A 24708-nucleotide genomic window follows, 5' to 3' on the forward strand; every position below is an offset into this window, starting at 1 on the left:
AAGACAAACATCAACAGATACACCAAGATTGAAATCATATCAACCATCTTTTCTGACCATGAAGGCATCAAACTAGAAATAAACCATAAAAAGAAGGCAAGGAACTTTCCTACCTCATGGAGATTAAAAACCACACTACTGGAAGACCATTGGACTAATGAGGAGATCAAAGAAGAAATTAAAAAATTTTTTGAATTGAACGACAAGGAGGACACCAATATCCTAAATGTATGGGATGCAGCAAAAGCAGTAATAAGAGGAAAATATATAGCAATAGAAGCTCACATCAAGAAACAAGAAAGAACGCAAAGAAACAACCTAATCTCGAAGCTCAAAGATCTAGAAAAAGAACAACAAAAAAAACCCAAAACCAGTAGAAGAAAAGAAATAATAAAAACCAAAGCAGAAATAAATGAAATTGAAACTAAAAAAACAATCCAAAAGATCAATGAAACCAAGAGCTGGTTCTTTGAAAAAATCAATAAAATAGACAAACCCCTAGCCAGGCTCACAAAGGAAAAAAGGGAGAAAGCACAAATAAACAGGATCATCAATGAAAGAGGAGAAATCACAACGGACACAGCAGAAATCAAAAGAATAATCAGTAACTACTATGAACAGTTATATGGAAACAAGTTTAACAATCTAGAGGAGATGGACAAATTCCTACAACTCTACCATCACCCAAAGCTAGATAAAGAAGAAATAGAACACCTAAACAGACCAATTACAATTAGCGAAATTGAAATGGTAATCAAAAACCTCCCCAAAAACAAAAGCCCAGGACCTGATGGATTTACAAATGAATTCTACCAAACATTCAGAGACGAATTAGTGCCTATCCTTCACAAACTCTTCCAAAAAATTGAGAAGGAAGGGACAATACCAAACACGTTCTATGAAGCCAACATTACACTAATACCAAAACCGAACAAGGACAACACAAAAAAGGAAAACTACAGGCCAATCTCCCTAATGAACACTGATGCAAAAATCCTCAATAAAATTTTAGCTATCAGAATCCAACAATGTATCCATAAGATAATTCACCACGACCAAGTTGGATTCATTCCAGGGGCACAAGGATGGTTTAACATCCGAAAATCAATCAACGTTATCCAACACATCAACAAAAAGAAATATAAAAACCATATGATAATATCAATAGATGCTGAGAAAGCTTTCGACAAAGTGCAACACCCATTCATGATAAAAGCCCTTGAAATTCTTGGGATACAAGGAACATACCTCAACATCATAAAGGCCATCTATGACAAGCCAACAGCCAGTATCATTCTCAATGGTGAAAAGCTGAAAGCAATTCCATTAAGATCTGGAACAAGACAAGGATGTCCACTCTCACCATTGCTTTTCAATATAATACTGGAAGTCCTAGCCAGGGCAATAAGACAAGAGAAAGACATCCAAGGAATCCAAATAGGAAAAGAAGAAGTCAAACTATCACTATTTGCAGACGATATGATATTATACATAGAGAACCCCAAAAACTCCACAGAAAAGCTAATTCAACTCATCAATCAGTTCAGTAAAGTGGCAGGATACAAAATCAACACGCAAAAGTCAGTAGCCTTCCTATACACAAACAATAAATCTGAAGAAGAAGAAATCAAAAAGACCATCCCTTTTGTTATTGAAACAAAAAAAATCAAATATTTGGGAATAAATCTAACAAAAGAGGTAAAGGACCTATACAAAGAAAACTATAAAACACTGTTAAAAGAAATAGAAGAAGACACAAAGAAATGGAGAGATATCCCCTGCTCATGGATTGGAAGAATAAACATTATTAAAATGGCCATCCTTCCAAAAGCAATATACAGATTCAATGCTATTCCAATCAAAATTTCAATGTCATTCTTCAAAGAAATAGAACAATTATTGATGAAATTCATATGGAATCACAAAAAACCCCGAATAGCCAAAGCTCTCCTGAAAAAAAAAGAAGGGAATGGAGGCATCAGACTCCCAGACTTCAAACTATACTACAAAGCCATAATCATCAAAACCGCATGGTATTGGAACAAGAACAGACATACAGACCAATGGAATCGAATAGAAAATCCAGAAATAAACCCACAGGTTTATGGTCAACTAATCTTTGACAAAGGAGCAAAGACTATGCATTGGAGCAAAGAAAGTTTGTTCAATAAATGGTGCTGGGAAAACTGGGTCGCTACATGCAAAAGAATGAAGCTTGACCACCACCTCACACCATACACAAAAATCAACTCAAAATGGATTAAAGAACTAGACATAAGACCTGAAACCATAAAATATATAGAAGGAAATATAGGCGAAACACTACGTGATTTGCACATCAAAGACATCTTTACAGACACATCACCCAAAGCTGTGATAGTGAAGGCAAAGATAAACAGCTGGGACTATATCAAATTAAAGAGCTTTTGCACAGCAAAAGAGACAATAACAAAAACAAAGAGAAACCCCACCAACTGGGAGAACATTTTTGCACCCAACACTAATGATAAAGGACTGATCACAAAAATCTGCAAAGAGCTGATGAGTCTCAACAACAACAAAGAAAATAATCCAGTCAAAAAATGGGCAGAAGAGCTTAAAAGAAACTTCTCTGAAGAGGAAATGCAAATGGCCAACAGGCATATGAAAAAATGTTCAACATCACTTGTCATCAGGGAAATGCAAATCAAAACTACCATGAGATACCATCTTACACCAGTGAGAATGGCACATATTAAAAAAACTAGCAACAACAAATGTTGGCGAGGGTGTGGAGAAAAAGGAACTCTTCTGCACTGTTGGTGGGAGTGCAAACTGGTCCAACCACTGTGGAAAGCTGTGTGGAGATTTCTGGACCTACTAAACATAGAGCTTCCATATGACCCAGCAATTCCACTCCTAGGTATTTACCCAAAGGACACAGAAACATCAATTCCAAAGAACACCTGCACCCCTATGTTTATAGCAGCACTGTTTACAATAGCTAAGCTTTGGAAACAACCCAAATGCCCAAAAATAGATGACTGGATCAAGAAGATGTGGTACATATATACCATGGAATATTACTCAGCATTCAAAAAAGATAAACACATGCAATTTGCTGCAACATGGATGGCGCTGGAAGGGATCATGCTAAGCGAAATAAGCCAAAAAGAAAAAGAAAAATACCGGATGGTCTCACTCATAGCAGGAATCTAGAAAACTTAAATAAGGGACCAGGAAAATGAATAACTATAAGAAAGTGAAAATCAAAATCAACAAAAAACTATGAACCAGAGACACTTTTAGGGGGGCGGGGGCGGGAGGGGAGGGATTGGGGTCAGAATGGGGGGCTGCAACTGTATGGGGAATATAACAATAAAATTTATAAAAAAAAAAAATAAAAATAAAAAAAAAATAAAATTTAAAAAAAAAAAATAAAAAAAAAAAAATAAACATAAAAGTCACATTTAAAAAAAAAAAAAAAAAAAAAAAAAAAAAAAAAAAAAGAAATAGTGGCATGTACTATTCTTCAAGAACCATACAACCTGGGCATGAAGGATCCATTCAAGTATGAAAATATTATTCACAGAGCTAGAGATGCTAAAACATAATTGCCAAAATTTAACAGATGATTATAGAAAGAGTGATACTTATACAGGGGAGTTAATACATATCACAGGAGAAGTGAGAATTATTATTGAATAATTAGTAATCATTTCTAGGAGAGCAGACACTAGTAGGTTTACAGCAATTACTTTTCAGTTAGAAAATGCTCACCCTCCCTACAAGATGGGTGGGTATCAACCATGTCTTGGCCACATAACCATGGCCACTCCCAAGTTACAGATTATTAGAACAGTGAACAACGTTTGTTCCTACTCAGGTCCCTTAGATTCTTTCTCAGAAATGACAGGAGAGAGTATGGTCAAACTCTCAAGGTGCTGGGATCATGGGTCACATATGCTGGAAGACTGTGCTTAGAAGTCCCAAACTGGTGTCAATTGAGGAAAGGCACAGTTCCATGAGCAGAGAGGAAAGAAAAAAGTAGGTGCATGGAAAAGCAGTAGAAACAAACAAAAAAAAAATATGCATTTGTTATTTTTTTTTTTGTATAAAAGAACTGGGGTATAGGCAAGCGTGCAGGGGGTGAGAGGATTCACCAGAGACAGAGTGGGGAGGAGAACAGGTGGATCTACTGAAATTCACTGCTGAGGGGAGCAGCGGGTGAAACAGGAGAGGTCTGCTGATTAAACTCATGCTGCAGAGGCTGCAGATAGCTTCATAGTGCTGTGTTTAACCCCTTGCGCCCCCAGGGAGGCCCTGTTTCTTAAATTATAATTAAAAAATAAAAGTGTTCTCTAAATGGGTATTGATTGGACAAAACATTTAATCTTATTTGTACATTAATACTATATAGATGATCAAGTTAATAAAATACTGCATTTATTACCTAATTTCACACAGTAAGAACAAAACCATTGTCCACATTCTCAAGGAAATTTTGTTTTAGGGAGACAGAATATAGAGATATAAGTAAATTACAGGGCAGAAATGTATGTAATGTAATAGAAAATCTCATGCTATGTAACAAAACAGAAGAGAACTATTAATTTATATCTTAGAATCTGATACAATTTTAATAATTTGGATTAAATTAAATTGCATATGGTTGAGGAGGAATTCTGGAGGAATAGAAGATAAGAAAATGGGATCTCATTCTGGACTACAGGAAAACCACACTAGCAAAGATTGGGTATGGAACACTGAGAGTATGTATGCATAGTTTTAAGGAAAGAAAGGCAGGATGTGGGTGAAGAAAGAACTACTACCTAGAGGAGGGAGTGTGAAACTACTGGACCTTAAGTTTGAGGGTTCCCCTTGCAAATGATTCTTCCAAAACTTATCATTTAATATCACATTTGTAATTCCTGTATTTTTTTCCTTCTTATGAAGACTGACCCTTCAAAGCTATTTCCATTATGTTGGCACTACATAACAGAGCCAAGATAATTTACATGAAAATTGAAACACAGGTCTTCTAATTATAAATTTCACATCTTTACAAATGGGCCATACTGTCATCATGACTCATAAACAATAAGACTAAAAATGATTAACAACCAAAATCAAATCCAATTCCTCTAAATCATATGCAGTATTATAAACAAATGCTACCTTAACAAAAAAATTCTTTATGAACATATATTCTGTACTAAAAAGCACAGTGTCTAAATACACTTTAGAAATTAAAGATAAACATGGGCCTGCACTATAAAAATTCTCATAATACTTTACATATTAATGTATTTCATGATGCCCAACAGGGATACAGCTCATTGCCTAATTCATCCTTTTGCTTTTTATTTACAGAATATTTCATATAAGTAGATTTGGGAAAATCTATATAATATACCTAATGTATATATTCTGTAACAACAGTTGAATTCATTTTTATAATCTAAAATAAATATGGACATATATTTTCAATAAATTATACTTTGGGAAGGTTGTATAATATGCATCACATTATATTTATCTAACAATTATATTTATCTAACACTTCTAAAAAGTGATCTATAATACTTACATTTAGCAGATACTTATGTTTATTTTTATTAGACTTTAAAGATTTATTTATGCATACAAGAACTGGGGTACAGGCCAGAGGTGTCAGGGGTGAGAGAATTAACCAGAGACAGAATGAGGAACAGAACAGGCAGACTGACTGAAATACACTGCTAAGGGGAGCAGCGGGCAAGTCAGGAGAGGTCTGCTGCGCCATATGGGTCTCTCCCTGGCTGGGGATCAAACTCATGCTGCAGTGGCTGCAGATAGCTTCATAGGTTGGGTCTTAAACACTTGAGCCACCAGGGAGGTCCAGATACTTATTTTTAAATACTACTTAGTGTATTATTTAACCTCCTATTTTATTTAATATAACCAGATAATATTCTGGAAGCACATAATTAAAAAAAGTCTATCAATTTATTGCAGAATAATAGTGAAATAAACAAGTGATTTGTTTAAGTAATAGAGTATTATGAAGACTTCCAAGTAGAATGGACAGATTTGTATTGTAAATTCCCGTAATAAAGAAGGCCAACATGACATTTATCCTAATGTTATGACAGGGCAATGGAAAAAAAAAAACTGTAGAAGAAAACACTGGGAGTGGAAGATTTAATCCAAAGGAAAAATGATGTACCTGTTTGATTATCTGGTTTATAAAAAATGCTAAAGATATAAACATTATACGATTTCAGTTCAATTTCCATCTAAGATATACATGTACCAGGATTTGAATAAGTGTTTGAAGAAAACAAACTGATCTAAAACTGTCTATTTGGTTTCATACAAAACCAGTAATTTTACACAGAAACAACATGAAAAAAATAGTAATTCAGGACTAATGATTAAAAACACCTATGCATGTTCTAATATGAATTTTTGATACATTATCTTTCAGAATCACTAGGGTTTTTTGTATAAAAGTGAAATAATACAAAGAAAATTATAACATCACACCACCATTAAAAAAGACACTGACTACACAATAATTATGTGCATAACTAGCACTATATATTATTGAAAGTAGGAAACAATGGAAATAAAAATAACCATTTTTCTATTAAAGGTGGTAAAGGGCAAATTATAGAACTAAAAATCAATCAAACATTAATGACATTTCCAATACAGCACTTTATAATTAAATGAGCAGAGAGCAGGGCTTTTTATCTTGATTTACCTCATCAGACCACTCTCTTATATCAAATTGATGACAGAAAATGGCATGCAAAATTAAACTGTAGCTGTCTAAAGTATTTAAAGGAACAAAAGACACTTTATATCAAATAATTATCAGAGAGCTTTTGTGATATGAAATATAGAAAATGAATCCAGAGAAAATAACTAAAATATCTCATAAAGAAAAATATTAGATGACATGTTAATACTATTATTGGAAAAATGTAATGCTGCTAGACTAGTTATTTTTAAACAGATAGCAATTTTACAATTATAAGCTTAAGAAGAAAAACTTGCCACATACAATTCATACTTGCAAAATTTAAAGAAGAAAATATACTAGTGCATCTTGAATAATATATACTTTGAAGTGATGTAATGTATACAGATGTTAGCTTATAATATTGTCCAGCTGAAATATGTACTGTTATAATGTAATGTTACCTCAATAAAAATTAAAAATAAATTGCTTGGAAAAGAAAACATGGAAAGAATCAACTTTGTTAAATTGGCATCTTACCCAAAATAATACACAGATTCAGTACAATCCCTACCAAAATCTCAGTGGCTTTCTTCCAAGAAATAAAACAAGCATTACTGAAATATTTGGCACCACAAATGACCTTGACTAGCCAAGACAATCCTGACATTAAAGAACAGAGGTATCACATTCCAAGACTTTGAACTATACTACAAATCTATAGTAATAAAAACAGTGTGCTAATGAGGGAGCGGGGGAAAGAGAGCAGTCGAACAGAATTGAGAGTCCAGAAATTACCTAACTCTTATATGGACAGTTAATTTATGGCAAAGGAGTCAAAAATATACAGTGGAGAAAGTCTCTCCAAACAATGTTGTTGGGAAAACTGGAAAAGAATGAAAGTATTCTAGCACAGCATACACAGCATACACAAAAATTAATACAAAATGGATTACAAGTTGGAATGTAAGAAATGAAATCACAGAATATACAAAAGAAAACAGGCAAAACTTTTCCAGTTTCAGGGATATCTTTGGTGACTTGACTCTAACAGAAAGGGAAACTAAGGTTAAAAATAAACAAAGTACTATATCAAAATAAAAAGCTCTGCTCAAAAAAAAAAAGAAAATACCATTAAATTAAGGACAACCTACTAAATGGGATAAAATATTTATACATCATAGATCTGACATGGGGCTAATAGTCAAGATCTACAGAGAACTCATACAGTTCTCAACACAACAAAAGCCAAATATTCAATCAGAAAATAGGAAGAAGAGAAAAACACATATTTCTCCACAGAAGACAGATTAGGGAAATGCAAATCAAAACCATACTGAAATACCACCTCACACCAATGAGACTGGCCCATATCAAAAATACCAGAAGATGTTGAGAAATATTCACTGTTGTACACTGATGCTGGGGAAGTCAAACTAGTCCAATCCCTATGGAAAACTGTATGGAGATTTCTCAAAATATTAGCAATTGATACACCATATGATCCAGCAATCTCACTCCTAGTATCTACACAAAGAAAAGAAAAACACTAATTCAAAGGAATATATACACTCTTATGAACACTGCAGCACTATTTATAATAGTCAAGCTATGGAAACATCCTAAGTGTCCAATGTCAGATAAGCAAATAAAGAAGACATGATACACACACACATACACAATGAAATACTACTTAACTATAACAAAAATGAAAGTTTCCCATTTGCAACAACATGGGTAAGAACCAAAAGGGATCATGTTAAGCAAAATAAGCCAGAAGGAGAAAAACAAATACTGGGTGATTTCATTCATATGTGGAATAGAGGAACAAAACAAAGGGACATATCAAAGCAAATAAAAACAAACCTAAGAAACATGACTGTAGAACTGGGGCTACCAGGGGGAGGGTTGGGGTAGGGAATAAATTGGGGAGTATCCAATGGACTATGGAATAGAATTATGGGTGCTTTGATATTGGATGCGGTATAGTGACATATATCTGAAGAGGTGAATCTATACTTCTGAATTATATTTATAAACTGTGTTGTAAGTGAAAGTTACCTCAATAAAAAAATAAACAATATTGAAAAAAGAAATGAACTGATAACCAACTTTTTCCTTCCACCTCCTACTTCTTTAATCAAAATGGGGAGAGGGGTGGTATAAAGGAATCATTCTTTTTTGTGTTTTCTAAAACTGTTCCCTGACATATGAGCTCTACAGTATGTTACAGATTTCTGGAAAAACAGTTTCTGTGGTTTATTAGGATTGGTTTAATCTTCTAAACCTTGGATTTTTTAAGCAGGTCATAAAACTCCAGGAAGAAAATACAAACCATAATTTTTATAAGCAAACTTGATGGTGGGACCTTTTAAAAATAAAAAAAAGCAAACACTGTGGAATTATTATTCCTAATACACCTGAGAAATAATGTGATCCTTGTTACAACAATGATAATGACAATTAAGGCAATGACGATAAACTCGTCCATTATAAACATGCATTGACAGCAGTTACGCTTGCTTACTTTTTTAAATAAGTGGAGAAAAAAAAAACTTTGAAGGTTATTTTGGTATATTGCATAGAAATACTGGGTTATTTTTTGCTTAATAGATAATTATCAAGGTGAAAAAAAAAAGCAGATCTGAGTTAAAATTACCAGTTTCAGTAAAAAGCTTTGGAAATGAAATCCATTAAATATTTAAAATATGAACAATGGAAACATTATTTTACTATGTAAGGTCACTTACAGGATACCAGGATGGACATCCATAAATATCCACTATTTAATTCCAGCCTATTTAACAAAATCCCATACATTTCACTCTTTACTGTACATCAAAACAATGTAGTATTAAAGTTGAGAGTATCCTGAAATTATTTTTAAATATACTATTTAAAATACTACATATCAGTTTCATTTTAAATCAGCCATGTTAAGGTATAATTTATATACCATAAAATAAATCTGTTATAAATGTGCAATTCAATGAAACTGAGTAAATTGACAGAGTTGTTCAACCCCATTCCCAGAATTTGATTTTTAGAGCTTTTCTATCTCCTCCAAACGATTCTATGTTGTAGTAAATCTCCAGTGTCAGTCCCTGATATGGTCTATACAAATATTTTCTTCACCATATATATTATCTACCTCATTAGGTAACTGTGATGATCAAATAAAGCAGAAGCTTTGAAAATAGTAGCCATTCACTACGAGTAGTCCTTGAAAAGTATGTAACACATGGAAAGGCTGAAATATGTACCTTCCATTAATCATTTTTTTCCATGGGAAAAATCCTATTGTGTACTACTGAAAATATTTTGGATGGATTTTTAAAGCTCCAAAACTTGGCCATATAGTTTTCATAGTAGAGTCAATAATATTTGTGGCAGGTTTCTAATCTTTTGCATTTTCTGCAACTCTTGTTTGTGAATATTTCTTGTAATTTAATATATGTTAACACTATTCATTCTAAATTTTGGAGTAATCAGTTCTCTATATAGCACAGAGAAGTACACTTCAAAGTTACAAAAGTTTTAACATTAACTGCCTTGTGTTTATCATTTTAAATACTTTGCTGGGTAGAAAGGAAAAAAATATTTCTGCTATAACTCTAGGGGTTTAACATTGAAGCCCCAATCTCTGTACTAGTTCTCTACTTTGTTCTTCTGTAGTTAAACACTCTCATTATCACATAAATCCTGACCAAATTCCTCAATGTGGGCTTAGACAGTGTAATTAATAAATCAGCCAAGTAGGCTATATAGTTGCACTGTTCTGAGTCATCTGGCAATCAAATATACCTATTTACACTATAACAGTCTTTTTTACTCAACAATGATAGGATAGGGCCTCCCCTGGTGGTGCAGCAGTTGAGCACTGGACTGCGAAACTGCCCGCAGCCTCTGCAGCACCAGTTCAATCCCAGGCCACTGCAGAGGGTCCCACATGGCGCGCAGACCTCTCCTGCCATGGCTGCTACTCCCCTCAGCAGTGTATTTTGTCAGTCTGTCTGTTCTGTTCCCCGCTCTGGCTCTGGTGAATTCTCTCACCCTCCCGCGCTTCTGACTACACCCAGTGCTTGTATAAATAAATAAATAAATCTTAAAAAAAAATGGAAGGATAAACTCAATCTCATAAGCCAAAATATGCTTTTAGGCTGTTACTTTTTAAGTCACCAATTTGGAGTTTGTACTGCTTACATTTAAATATGGTCAAATAAATTTAAAGTGATTGGTAAGACTGAGCCTCAGTAAACCCATGATGATCTTAAGTATGAGTTATTTTGATGTGCAGTTAATACAATCAGCTTAATTTAACAGCCTTCTATAGTCAAAAAATCTCTCTATTTATTGATACTAAGTGTTAGCCATACTGGGACAGAAAGAGAGATGGAAGGAAAATTCTGGTCTTGTTGTGAGCCTCGAAATACCCACAAGTCAAAGCTTGATAAAACATAGGCACATTTTTTTTTTCATTACAAGGTCCTCTCCTTTGATGATAATTGTTTTTTCCTGAATTACTCTATTTTTTCTCTCTACTCATTTATAAAACTCTACTACTAGCAAAATGATAATGTAAAATATAGGATAAGGGATACATAGGACAAAAGAAAACTTCAGCTACTGCAATCACTGCTAGGTAATCCCATTGCTTTTTGCAGTAATCTAAATAATCTATAAAATGTACATCATCAACATATAATGTCATGGAGCATTTCAACAAGTACCCACATTGAATTGTTCTTACATACTGGAAAGAATGAAATGAAAATGAAAATTACCGGAAAGGGTCTCACTCGTGGCACAAGGGATTAAGATGCAGCACTTATGAAGTTATCCGCAGCCACTGCAGCACAAGTTCAATCCTTGGCCAGGGAGGTGACCCATATAGTGCAGTAGACCTCTCCTGTCTCGCCCACTGCTCCCCTCAGCAGTGTATTTCAGTGGGTCTGCCTGTTCTGTTCCCCACTCTGTCTCTGGTGAATCTGCTCACCCCCCACATCTCTAGCCTGCACCCCAGCTCTTGTATTCATAAATGAATACATCTTTAAAAAATTACTGGAAAAATGAGGGAAGGGAAGGCTGAAGTATCTTAATAATTTTAAGAAATATAGACAGTTAAGTAGCTATTTAAAGTTATCATGACCCCTAAAATGACTCAGAGGCACTTTCCAACTAATGGCATATAAACATATATGGACTAGGAAAGTAAAAGATGAAAATAAGAAAAGCCAGCCAGGTTCCCCTTTAAACACCTATACTGAAAATTCCCTTTGTCCAAATTCATTCATTCTTTCAGGAATTCTCAGCTAGGTTTTCTACATTCACCCATTTCCCTTAAGAGTGAGGTGACAATCAAAACAGAAGGGAAAGTCACCAGGAGTTTGGTTTCTACCCTGACTCCCTCCCATTGAATACTTGACACAGTCATAGGTGAGAATTGTCACATAAAAGCCCTGATAAGAGTATGGTGAAAAAAAAAAAAAAAAAAACCAGGAGTCATTCAGCCAGCCATTACCTGCAATGAACTCCTCTCCAAACCTTTTCTCAACCTTGACTACACTTTAGAACAAATGGGGAGAGTTTCCAAAAATTCTGATGACTGACTACACCCACAGATTCTGCCAAGTCTGTACTCAGCTACTTGGAATTTTGTTACAGGATCTTAAGTGCCAAAATTAAATCTCTGATTTTAGTATGTTCTTCAGAAAATGAAGGAGTAAACTATATTTATTCATACTCTGCATTTCTCTGCAGTTATACAATGATTTAATTCTGTGAATTTTTTAAAAAAATATACTATTATTAGCAATTAATATAATTAACCACTATTACTTATATTTTGAAATAGCCCTTAAGTTTCTGATTTCTACATATTGAAGATATATTCCTGTTGCTACAGGGCAACCCCACATCCTTTCCTCCTAACACTGTATCTAGAAGAGTTTTCCCCATTTGCCTTATTCTATTTGAATCATTAAGATGGCATCTTAATTTTGTAATTAGTAAAATTCTCTTTAAATGGTCTACATTGCACAGTTCATACTGGGGTCACATAATTTAAGATTTTATTTAAGTGTTTTTATTTTAAGAAAATACTCATTGTTTAGCATATGCTCCAATATTCTGGTGGTATGTAGTTCTACTTGCAGTAAGGTTAAACTTTACTCATGACACTAAATAAAAAAGTAAGCTTTTTTAAAAATCCAATTTAGATTCAGAAGACCCATTTCTCTAATAATAGCAGGTAACTGATCAAGTACCACACTGAGGCAGTGGGAAGCTCATTTCTGTCTGACAGTTTAAATGCAAATGAGGATGCAAGGAAGTATCTTGAGCCACACCTCCTTTAATATGCAATAAGAGGGCACCTGTCAGAAAGGTACAGTGTGTACATTGCCTTCATAGTGAGAATTTCTTATACCTGAGAATCTGAAGCAATCTTAAAATGCAAAAGCAACAGCTCTGTTAACAAACTTAAATTTAGAAGCAAAACTATCAGTGCACCACACGGTGGAGTCAGACCTCCACAAATCTGTGACTAGTGCTTGTCAGAAAATCTGAGCACTTATTTAAGATGACCAAATATGGTAATGTCATTCATTCTGTCCTGATTCTCAGTGATATATTAAAACAAGTATTCAATTCAGAAAAGGAAAAGCTAAGGCCACTAAATTTTTAAATACCAATGAACTTTCATGCAAATTTAATGAAACATGTCGCTTTTCATTCATACAAAGGATTGAAATCAGCCCTCATATATATTTTGAAAACCGTCACATTGGTGGTATTCTTCATGGGTGATTTTTCTGATGCCTTGGGCATACGTTTTTCAGTCACAGACAACTTTTTTACTCTCTACTTGTTTCTTTCAAGGAACTGTTAAATTAAGCTTCAGGAAATGCAATCCTTGAAGTAAATCTGAGTACTTGATAACTCTGCCTCAGAAAACAATTCACTTGCTGTCATCTTAAAATAAAAACTTGGAGAAGAATGTTTCAATAGGTTTTGAGCAATGTACATTTTCCAATATTAAATATGACCATTGGGGGAATCCAAAGTCAAGAATTAGCTTGAAAACACACGTGCCACCAAAAATGCACAGAAAATGGATTTGAACTTGTTGGCACTCTAAAATCTTTCTTTCAAGTAGATTTGAAATTTCTGAATTTACCTGCATGCTGTGATTTGCAAATATTTTGAACTCCTATTAGTTATAAAAGTTGTGTTGTAGGGCCTCCCCGGTGGCACAGTGGGTTGAGCTTCACGCTGTGAAGCTGTCTGCAGCCTCTGCAGCACAGGTTCGCTTCCCGGCCAGCCAGGGAGATTCCCACATGGCGAGGCTGACCTCTCCTGTCTTGCCCGCTGTTCCCCTCAGCAGTGTCTTTCAGTTGATCTGTCTGTTCTGTTCCCCACTCTGTCTCTGGTGAATCCTCTCTTCCCAATGCCTTTGTCCTGTACCCCAGCTCTTATATAAATAAATCTTTAAAAAACTTATTAAAAAAAAGTTTTGCTGTAGAGTTTCAATTTGAGAAAACCAGACTTTGAGTATTGTGCTATGAAACTAGTGTGTTGTTTCATGGTTACAGAATTCTGCATTATAGCTATATAGGAGAAAACACCCAGAGTCCAGCCTTTTTAGCTGTATATGACTTTTCTCAAGATGCACCCACTTTTTTCTAAGAGAATAATAGCTTTCACCTATCTCAAATTTACTAATCACAGTTTCATTCTCCAAGCCCCCCCCCAAATAACTCTGTATATTTTATAGTACAAATTTCTAATTTTAACATGTAAACTATATACTGCTCTAAATTTTTCTTCAGTCTATTCACAAAGTTTGAGTAATCTTTAATAATCAAATGGTCCTTCAGATTCACTGACTCTTTTTTAAAAAGCAATTCTAGCCTGCCTTCAAAACCATGTAGTTTTCAATTCAGTAACAATTCTTCCATTCCCATTATGCACTTTTCTAAAGTATGCCTATAACATTTCTCATGTGACTCAAATTTGGACACTGTTGGAAATAGTTAGTATTGGAGAACCTTACTACATTTCTGTAAATATGCAATATACTAGGAAAGTTAAAATTCTGAATTATACTTACTATTATCCCCTATTTACTGGAGAACTTATATTGATATTTGTTATCCCAGTAAAAAAATATCTTGAGGATTTTATTTTATCATCAGGATTCTCCCGAAATTTCTCCTCCCTCACCCCTTATTGCACTGGTGTGCATTCCATGAGAAAGTCCTCTGTTCTGAACTTATCAAACCTATCAAAATTTCCTTTCCTCTGCCCACTATTCTCCGGAAATTCCTTAGTCAAACTCAGAAAATATGTGTGAAGTAACTCATGCTATTATGTAAAATGATCCTCTGCACACCAATTTAACTGTGAATCACTGCACAATAACTGCATCATAATGATGATCTATAAATCCAACATTTCACCCCAAAACGATTTTTAAATGAAGACATTTAGGTGATCCACCAGTCAATGGAGAGAGTGTCTCCGGGATGAGTAGATGCTGTTAATATCATAGCATGTTGGTCTGAATTATCCTCAGTCATTGTGTTCATAAAATGCACAAACATAAATTTCAATATTATCTATGAACAGATACACAGTATTTGAAAAATACTTCCCGAGGTGAAAGTTAATGCAGATATTGCCTAAATTTACTTAGTACCATCAATTTACATTTATTTTTATTACTATTTTAACTCTCAATTTATAATTGGTTCAACACATTTCATAATTTAGACTGAATAAAGAGTTGAATGTGTGTGAATACATATGTATAGAGAGTATGCTCATCAGTAACAAAATGCAAATTTCTATCTCTAATATCTTACCTAATAGCAATATTTTCAACACAGAACAATATAGAGATCATATGACTTGTAATTCTTGGATAACACATTAGTTGGTAATAAATTGTTTGAGAATACATTTTTAATTGTATCATTAATTAGAAAATATTCTCTTCACAAATTGTATTCCCGTGGTTTTTCCCTAAAGATTTGGAATAGTTGGAATAAAAGAATAAATGCTAGACTTCAGTGTGACAGAAGTCCTGTCTCTATTTCAAATTCCACTATTACATAGAATCAAAAAAAAGTCTGAAAGTACAATCTAGAGTTCTTTTCCCCTACTTCTCCCAATAATCAAATCAGTCAGTCAAGTTGCCCTCTGCTCAAACAGTTAAACAAAATTTAAGTGAAAAATTCAGCAACGTATTACCCAGAAAATAACAACAACAAAAAAAAAAACAAGAATTTCATTTCCAGTTCAACTTGCCTGGGCTTCCTGAGGCATTTGAGCTGCATCTACTTTGTCAGCAATATAAGCTGCCAACTGCTTGTCAATGGATGAGAGGGACTCCTGAATTAATTGTAAAGATTTTTCTATCTCCTGGGCAGACTGGATACTCTGTTCAAGCAACTTTTGCCTTCTCACAGCCTAAAGAAAAGAAGAAATAAAGAATCAGTTAAATGTTTGCCCCTGATTGGAGTTTTTTCAGTTCTGTTGCAAAGTAAATGAGGATTCTAGATTTTTCCACAAGCACCTTTTTGTAAGATAGATTTCGCAGCTTCCTGCCACTCATTCAGTTCAACTAATAAAATTGAAACAAGAAGGAGGAAAAAATTAGCACACAGAACTCCAGGATCAGGGGATCTCTGCAGGACACAACTACAGCGTAATATAAGTCAAGGAAAGAAGCTGCGGTGGGGCAGGAACCTTAGTGAGATCAACTCAGTAACTGCAATCTGCTGTTCTCAGGCCAAGCACTCCTCCTGATCTCATTATATAGTTGAAGAGCTTTGGTTTACTTAGAATAGGGTCATCGTCATCACAATCCAATTCAAGGTAGATAATCCACTTCTATCAGCAAGACACATGCACAATCTGTTCAGAAACAGTTCCTTTCAAAAGAGAATTTTAGATAACCATCTGGTTAAGGATTTATTTTGGATATTCTTTTAACCAGTTTTGCTTGATCTATCCCCACCGACACTCCCCCCCCAAACACACACTTTCACAATTTGGATTATGGAAACTGTTTGTACAATTGGATTTGTGTTACTGCTGAAGAAGAACAAAGAATAAGTAATCCTAATATAGCTGCAATTAATCTTGATTGTTACTATAAGTATGATTAGGATAATTTAACATTTTTCAAGCATAAATAGAATGCTGAACAGATTGCAGAGTCTCCCTTCAAGGATCTGTTCACCTTTGAAAGAGCAGTTATAAAAATAAGGAATGGGACAGGCAACCTAAGTTATACATCATATCAGTTATTTCCCTTACCATACAATTTGTTGGCATAATTGTCTGGTACAATAGAACTATCCTTTCCGAAGATTGTGATTGGGGCTTTAAAAATTATCCCAGGTTTTTATATTATCTAAAAGAACATTAGATATTACATAAAGAATATAAATGTTGGCTCTTAAATTGAAAAGATATTGAAGATGTCATTGTTCTTTATGAAATCAGCTTGAATCACAGCATTACTCAAGTAAGAAAAGGCTAGAGGTAGCTGGCTTAAGAGAGAAGTCTCCAGATGCAGCAGCAGGGGAGAGGGCATTCCCAGTGTTCCAATCTGCACCATAAATCTCATTCATGTCCTAGGCCTTCTGTACTTCTTTTACCAATAAGGTTATTTTCAATTACACCTGTTAGGCTGAAAATTTCCAACTCTACATTTTCACTCCAAATTTATCTCTTGATCTCCATACTTGCACATAAATTACCCTCTTTCACATTCCCAACAAAATGTAGAAAATATGACCAAAGATGAACACATTTTGTCTCCTTATCACCTTCCTTCCACTTTCCTTTCTTGCTTTTACTCTTTCTCTACCTAATTATGCATATTTCCTCTTCCTCTGTCCATGCCCTTTGCCATTCTGCATTTATTAAATCAATCAATTAGCAATCCTTGCTTCTATATTTTAATATTTGTTGACCTCATCCTTTTGTACCCTCTTTCCCTATCACCTTTACTCCAGCTGAGGTCATTACAATCTCATCTCAAATACAGAATGGGTTTCGGGACTGGCCATCCAACCATGTCCCTAGACATTCTTAAAAGCAGCGAAGGTATCTACAGGATGATTTCACTCAAATGAGGAAACAGAGAAATAAAACAAGGGAACCGACAAAACTACACCAAAACAAATATGAGAAATATGATTGTAGAATACAAGCTACCAGTGGGGAAGGAAGGAAATGGGGAGCAGCACTGGACAGGGGCCCAATAGACTATGGTGAAAAATTATGGGTGCCCTGGTGGTGGGTACACTGTGGTAATACACATCTGAAGAGGTGTGATAATGCATCTCTGCATCATGGGCAGTGTTATAAACCAAAGTTACCTCACCTCATTAAAAACAATACAATAAAAAGTGTTTTCCTTAGGATAAAAGCCATACTTCCTCTAATGGCTTAAACATACCTCATAGTCCCTTGCTGAGGTCTTCCTTGTTCTAGCCATAGAGAAATTTTCCTTTTCATTTCCCATCATACATGCTTTCCCTCTTAATTTGGCCTCAGACACATTCCCGTTTTCTAGAAGAACCCTGCCCCAACTTTCTTTCACTGGCTAATTTTCATCCATTTTTTTTGTTTTCCGCCAAAATGTGGGCAACCCCCTCTCCGTGTAGATACCTTTCATTTCTCTCTCAGCATGTATCACACCACTTACAATTTCTCATTAATTGTCTGCCTCTACTTTAGATTTTAAACTCTAATAAGTTTTGAGATTATGGTTGTCTTATTCATGCTCAATAGAAGTTCCTAGAGAAAGGCCAATAATTTTAGTTACATCTTGATGAATGGTTCAACAAAATTTTTAATGAACACAAAGAAGGGTTTGAGTACTCAAAAACAAAATAAAAGTGGATTGACAAAATTGGATAAAAAGATCCCCACTGCTCAGCAATATATCCTTTATAGAACAGATCTTCACTTAATTTTTTAATGTCAGAACAGGAGGGAACATTATTTGGAGCAAACTTTCATCTATTTCTATTAAAACACTCTACCCAAGTCAGTGACCAACACTGGGCTCTGTACTCTGAAATATCCTTTCCTTCACATTTTTTTTTTCAGTCAAAACTTCAACTAGACGTCACATCACATAATAATTCAGGTAACAGAGCACACGGCTATAAACACAGCTCCCTGTGTTGTAGAACAGAATGTCTGTAGCCGACTCAGAGCTTCTCCAAAGAGATGGATGTCTAATGATAAAATTTCACCATTGTGACAGGGGGCGAGAGAAGCCTCCCATCACAGCATGCAGTAATTAGCCACTCATGCATTGTTTAAATCTGGTCCTATATGTAGCTGAGGGCAAAACCCCACAGAATTTTAATATAATTGAATAGGATATAATATAGCATAATGATAAAGCATATAGCTAGCCTCAAAGTTATCTTTAGAAAGCAAACCTTCTATTCGTGAGATTCTATGGCTTGAAAGAATGGAAATGGCTAAGAGATAACAGCAGAGCTGACCTCAGGTAGGTTGGTTCTATGCCTGGCCTAGCAGTCAATAAGAGAAACTGATTTACACAGATTCTTTGATTATTTCAGGGAGTGAAAAGACCTGATGTCAATCCAAGCTCGCAGGATTCTTTGAACTAGTCATGGCATAAGCTGCCTTCTATTTCTAAACATCTTATTAGGCACTCCCTGATGGGACTCAGAGCTGTGGATTTTCTAGGACTCTTCCCACATGACCTGTGCTGTCTCATTGAGTAGAATTGTTTAAGAAGTCCTAAACCGTAATCGGATTTTTCTTGTTCAAAAATATGGCTCAATAGTTATTTATAAACATTATTTCCTATCTTTAGCTAATCTCCTCCTCCACAACTAGAGGAATCATATATTTAGACAGAAACAGCAAAAATAAGAATAGTTAGAAAGACATGACAGGACTGGTAATGACCAAAGGATACAATGAAGTAAGAAACTATATCCTAGTAATGGTCAAGAAAAAGGTACATAATGAAAAAAAAAAACTTTTAATTTGTTGTTCAGAGAAAATTCAAAGAAAACTAAGTAAAAAAATCAACATGCCTTAAAATAAATTAATTCCTCAAAGTGCACCACAATATAAAATTAAAAGTTTAATGATCTTTTTGGCAATGGAAAGTCATCTCACAGTGAATTGTGCCTCACATTCCTATTTTTTAAATAATGTATTAATCCTTGTGCCCCAATATTATAAACACTTAAATCAGAGTGGAGAATGCCTAAGTGATTCTGGAAGTCTGAATTCTCATGTGAAATAAAAACTGGGAATCTGAACAGAAATAAATGTATTTCAAATATGAATGTAGGCTTGAAAACTGAGAAAAACTTAGACATATTATCCCAGTAACATTTTTCCAAATCATCTTAAAGGAGCTGCATAGCACTGGTATACATATTAAGCTCAATATGAAATATAATAATTTTCATTTAATAGAAGAGATAATAGGTAAAGTCATGATTGCAAATGAATGAAGAATGTGGGTGTTTTCACTACTAAAATAGGATCTTCTGAGAAAATTATTGTTAAAAATATATTTTCCTTAACAGTTAAGCTTTCTAGCCAGCAGCAAATAGTTATTAAACACATAATACATAATATTTTGAAGCAGTAAACTATACATGCAGTGTTTCACTACAGGATGCCTGAAACCAAACTAGGAAAAAAATCTAATAGAATGTAAGGACACAACATTTCTCGGCCACAGAAAAGAAGAAAAACAAGTCTCCACTGTATGAGCTAAGGAATACAGGAACAGTGCTTCTGCCGAAAATTCCCTATTCCTGGGCTGACTGCAATTCCACTCTTGGTCACATACTCCACAACTGAAAATTTTAAATCGATTTCAAAAAATTTGCTAAAATAGAGAGGCTGTCCAAAGTAAGTGATGTCACAGTACTGCATGAATTCGTTTGGGGCTATACAAATAACTTATTTCCAGCATCTGTGAGATCTGAGAGTAGGAATGGGAGAAACTGTGTTCTTGTCTGTTCTTTTATGACTATTTATTGTGTTTTCTTTTATCTGGGTTTTTTGCTTTGGTGGAAAGGCAGTAGGGGGAGAGAATCCTGATGCCTAGTATATGACTAAGAAAGACCAACTGGGTAGAGAGGTCCTAGAGGGAGGTTTTCACCAGGTGTCTCCCTGCTGAGAAGCCCCTTGAGAAGGGACACAAGAGTGATGAGTATCACAGAATGGACAACATGATCGTGCAAAAGGGACACTTGGACTTCTTAACATCTCTTACTAATCTGCTTTTATCCAATTACATAACGAACATTCCTTGATTGCCTACTATGTGTCAGGCACCAGGCAATTCTCAATTTTCTTTTCAAAGTACGCCACAGATGCAGCTTACACTGTGATATTCACCCTAAGTCAAAATGGAGGATGCTTTTTAGTGGGTTGGGGTTTTGAGAAATATTTGGCTTCTCAGAACTATGGAATGTGGATTTGCTCAAAAATTGTCGACTCTTGCCTATTCTTCAATTTACGAAGAAAACATCTGGATTTTTGTGAAGAAAAATTACCTAGGAACTCTTTGAATTCCATTCATTAATATTCCTAGCAAGTAAGGAAAAAGGATAACTGATTTTTTGGTGTGTTTTCTTAAAAAAGAACATTGTTTATGATCATCTTCTAATAAATGCTATGCTTATTATTATTTACAAGTACTCACTGGGAGATATGGACATGTAAAATATTTTGATTTCCTGCATTGTTCTATTTTCTTTTCTATACTAATGAACCATTTTAGCCAATGTAAAAATCAGGCCTCATTCTTGAAATGATTATAGTAGCAGATGAACAAATGAAAGCTATGTCCCAAATTCTGATGAAATAATAGCAGTAAGAAATTCTTGAAGTTTCTCCCTTGAGAGTAGCAACTTGAGAGCTGCTACCTTGCACAAGGAAGTGGAATGAGGAGTCAGTCTTTTTCTCATGGTAAGTGGCTGGGACATGGGAATCCTACAAGAGGGATGTTAGAACTGAATCCTACTTCTGCAAGCCTCAAACACATGCAAAATCATAAGAGTCCAACAACCTGTGCTACTGGACAGCCGCACCTCACTACATGGATGACTCTGGCTTCTACTTTAAAGACTTCTACTTTCCAGAGTCTCCAGTTGAATGAGCATGATGACTGATACAACTACCTCCTTTTAGCTTTTTTTTTGGTCATCTAGCTAAGAGTTTATATATAATTTGCTCAGGTATCAACAATAAGAAAACCCAATTTGACTGACATCTTGGTAGGTTTCAGAACTTTTTTGACTAGCTGTTTTCTTCTATCCTAACTTTTATTTACTTATGAATTGTTCTGAAGCTCCATCGTTATGGTTATCAATGCAATGCACTCTAATACCATAGAATTTTGGCTATAGTCTTCAACTAAGAATTGTAAATATTGAGTTCCTTTCAGTCTAGGAAATGGAAAGAACAAGACTTACCCCAAAAAGTGTTTACAGAAGAGGTGGAAAAGTTGATCCTTCCTGCTTTCAACCACCAACCCGAATTATTCTAAACCTCTTGGAAGATTTTGAATAGAAACCTATCATGCTAAATCCAAGGCCAGGGGGAGAATGTGATCACTTCTTCTGCTTTCTCTTCAAGGATAAAAAACAGGTGGTACTTTAACCTTTCTGCCCCAAGCAAGTAAGAGGTGTTCTAAGGCCGACACTCAAAATCTGAAAGCCCGAAGTAGATGGGGATGATCTAATAATCAACGTGGATTATGCTTAAGGAGCTGGACGCTTCACTTGCTTTCTAAGGCAAATGAAGGAGCTGGAAATGATAAAAGAGGGACGAGAGGAAGCAGCCTGTATTTCCCGATGCTGGGTGTGGTGTTAATGTTTCCATAGGGCAAGTGGATACTGATGGAGGCAGCAATATTTGAGCTGTCTAGCAGACACACTGCTTGTGAAGCTAGAGTAGAGTACTCCAGGATGAAGAGGTTTGAAGATGCTTTTACAGAGCATGTTTTTCTTGTTAAAGAAATCGGAAGACAGAAGAACTTCAGTAAGAACTCTTGAAGAGCGTGCGTTTACACCAAAAGGCAGTCTCTGTGTCCTTGTTATATAAAGTACATGAACAGCATAAAAATGCAAGCTAGAGGGAGGTATTTGCCCACTCTTCCTCATTCCTACTTTTCAGACCAGTGGAGACTAATGTGACCAGATGGGGTAAGACAGTGGAGGTGGAAGTTGGAAAGTGACGATTCTTCCATTTCAGTGCAAGTCACTTAGATCATGCTCTAAACCTGAGCTGAAAACAGAAGATTAAACTGATTATGCTATTGAAAATTTAAGCTGAACTACAGAGATTTAACTTTTTAATACCGTGCAGGCCAGAAAGTAATGGGATCTGTTCAGGATGCCAGTAAGAATGATGAATCAACCATCTGCTCGAAGCAAAACCATTTCAACTTTGTATGTTTTCTGGTTCAAAATATGCATCCATGGATCAGCACTTGATAAACTGAGGCAGAGGGCAAAAATAAATATAAGAGACAACTAGAATGTGGTCCAGGAAAAGATAGGATGTGGGATTTGAAAAGCATTAACAGGTATATAAGGAAGGAAGGATCTCAGCAAATTGAGAATAATAATAACAAAGCATGATTAGAAGGCTAAGAAAAATATGTTGATACCTTTGTCTTATAAAACAACCAGCAAATTGCACGTTTTATATCACCTTTTAATATTTCATGTGCAGATTATTGCTGCTATCAAATGCAACACTTTACCAACTCAAATTTTCAGTGAACGACCAATTAAAATTTCTTAAGTATAATTTAAAGGTGTTTAAGGAGGACTGCCATGAAAATCTTATCATTTAAGGACTAACAGGAATATTCAGTTTGTCTCAGAAACAGGTTTTCCCGGGGCCTGCCCTGGTGGCACAGTGGTTGAGCGCTGGGCTGGGAAGCTGCCCATAGCCTCTGCAGTGCAGGTTCGATCCCCGGCCGCCGGCTAGGGTCCCACATGGCACGCAGACCTCTCCTGCCACCCGCTGCTCCTCTCAGCAGTGTACTTCATCAGTCTGTCTGCCTGTTCTGCTCCCCGCTCTGGCTCTGGTGAATTCTCTCACCCTCCTGCGCTTCTGACTGTACCCAGTGCTTGTATAAATAAATAAAATAAATCTTAAAAAAAAAAAACAGGTTTTCCCAATTTTCAGTTGTTTGGAATTGGCAGGAGACCATCCTCAAAGATTAAATTTGAAGAACTTCTTGGGTCTCACTGTAGACTCAGGCTTTTGGGAGGAAGGGGGGGGTTGAGATAGGAACATTTAATTTTTCATGAGTTTGTATGATGATAATAAAAAGATCCCCACAAAGTTGCACATAACATTTCTAGACAGGGAGGCATGCTTTTAGGCTGAGGAAATGCTTTTCAAGAAGAATAAAGCCAGCATTTAACAATGGGAATTAAGAAGAAGCTAAAGTAGAGGGGGGAGAAGATAATTTGTAGCCGGAAAGACAATTTATCACTAGAACTGCTCACAGTCTCAGTGACATCAAAAGCTTCGTGTCTTGGCTTTTGTTTGTTTTCACATTAGCCTATGCTTTTTACAAAGAAATGCCCCATACAGTATTCCTTTAACAAGAAAATCAAAATAAATAGCACTGTTGCTTTAAGTGTCTTTAAAGAAAATTTTTATGGGGATCTCTAGCACAATTAGCTTCTGGGCATATTTGTTAATATACTTGATAAGGATGTAGGCTACAGTTTTTTTTTTTTAAAGATGCAGGCTACAGATCATTACACAGATGTGCACATATGTTTATATGCATATTCTCTAAATATAAAACAATGCTGCATCATTTACAAACACCTTCTAGGTTTACTTTTGTTCATGTCACTTGGTTGAAATCTACTGGGTAGAAAAACCCCAAGACGATGTGCTAAGAGCTCTCTATAATTCCCTTTATAGGAAAAAGAATATAA

The 24708-nt window shown here is 35.3% G+C and overlaps 1 protein-coding gene across 1 annotated transcript in view; it reads right to left on the minus strand.

Annotated features, from left to right (window-relative positions):
• DMD (dystrophin) overlaps positions 1-24708 on the minus strand; it is a gene marked incomplete at both ends in the record, with an annotated part of 1915324 nt that overhangs the window by 1206018 nt on the left and 684598 nt on the right. Inside the window, 1 exon segment of the mRNA XM_084258879.1 lies at positions 16016-16177. Within this exon segment, the coding sequence (XP_084115005.1) occupies positions 16016-16177 (162 nt within the window).

Source organism: Talpa europaea (genome assembly GCF_964194135.1).
Source record: "Talpa europaea genome assembly, chromosome: X".
NCBI classification, from domain to species: Eukaryota; Metazoa; Chordata; class Mammalia; order Eulipotyphla; family Talpidae; genus Talpa; species Talpa europaea.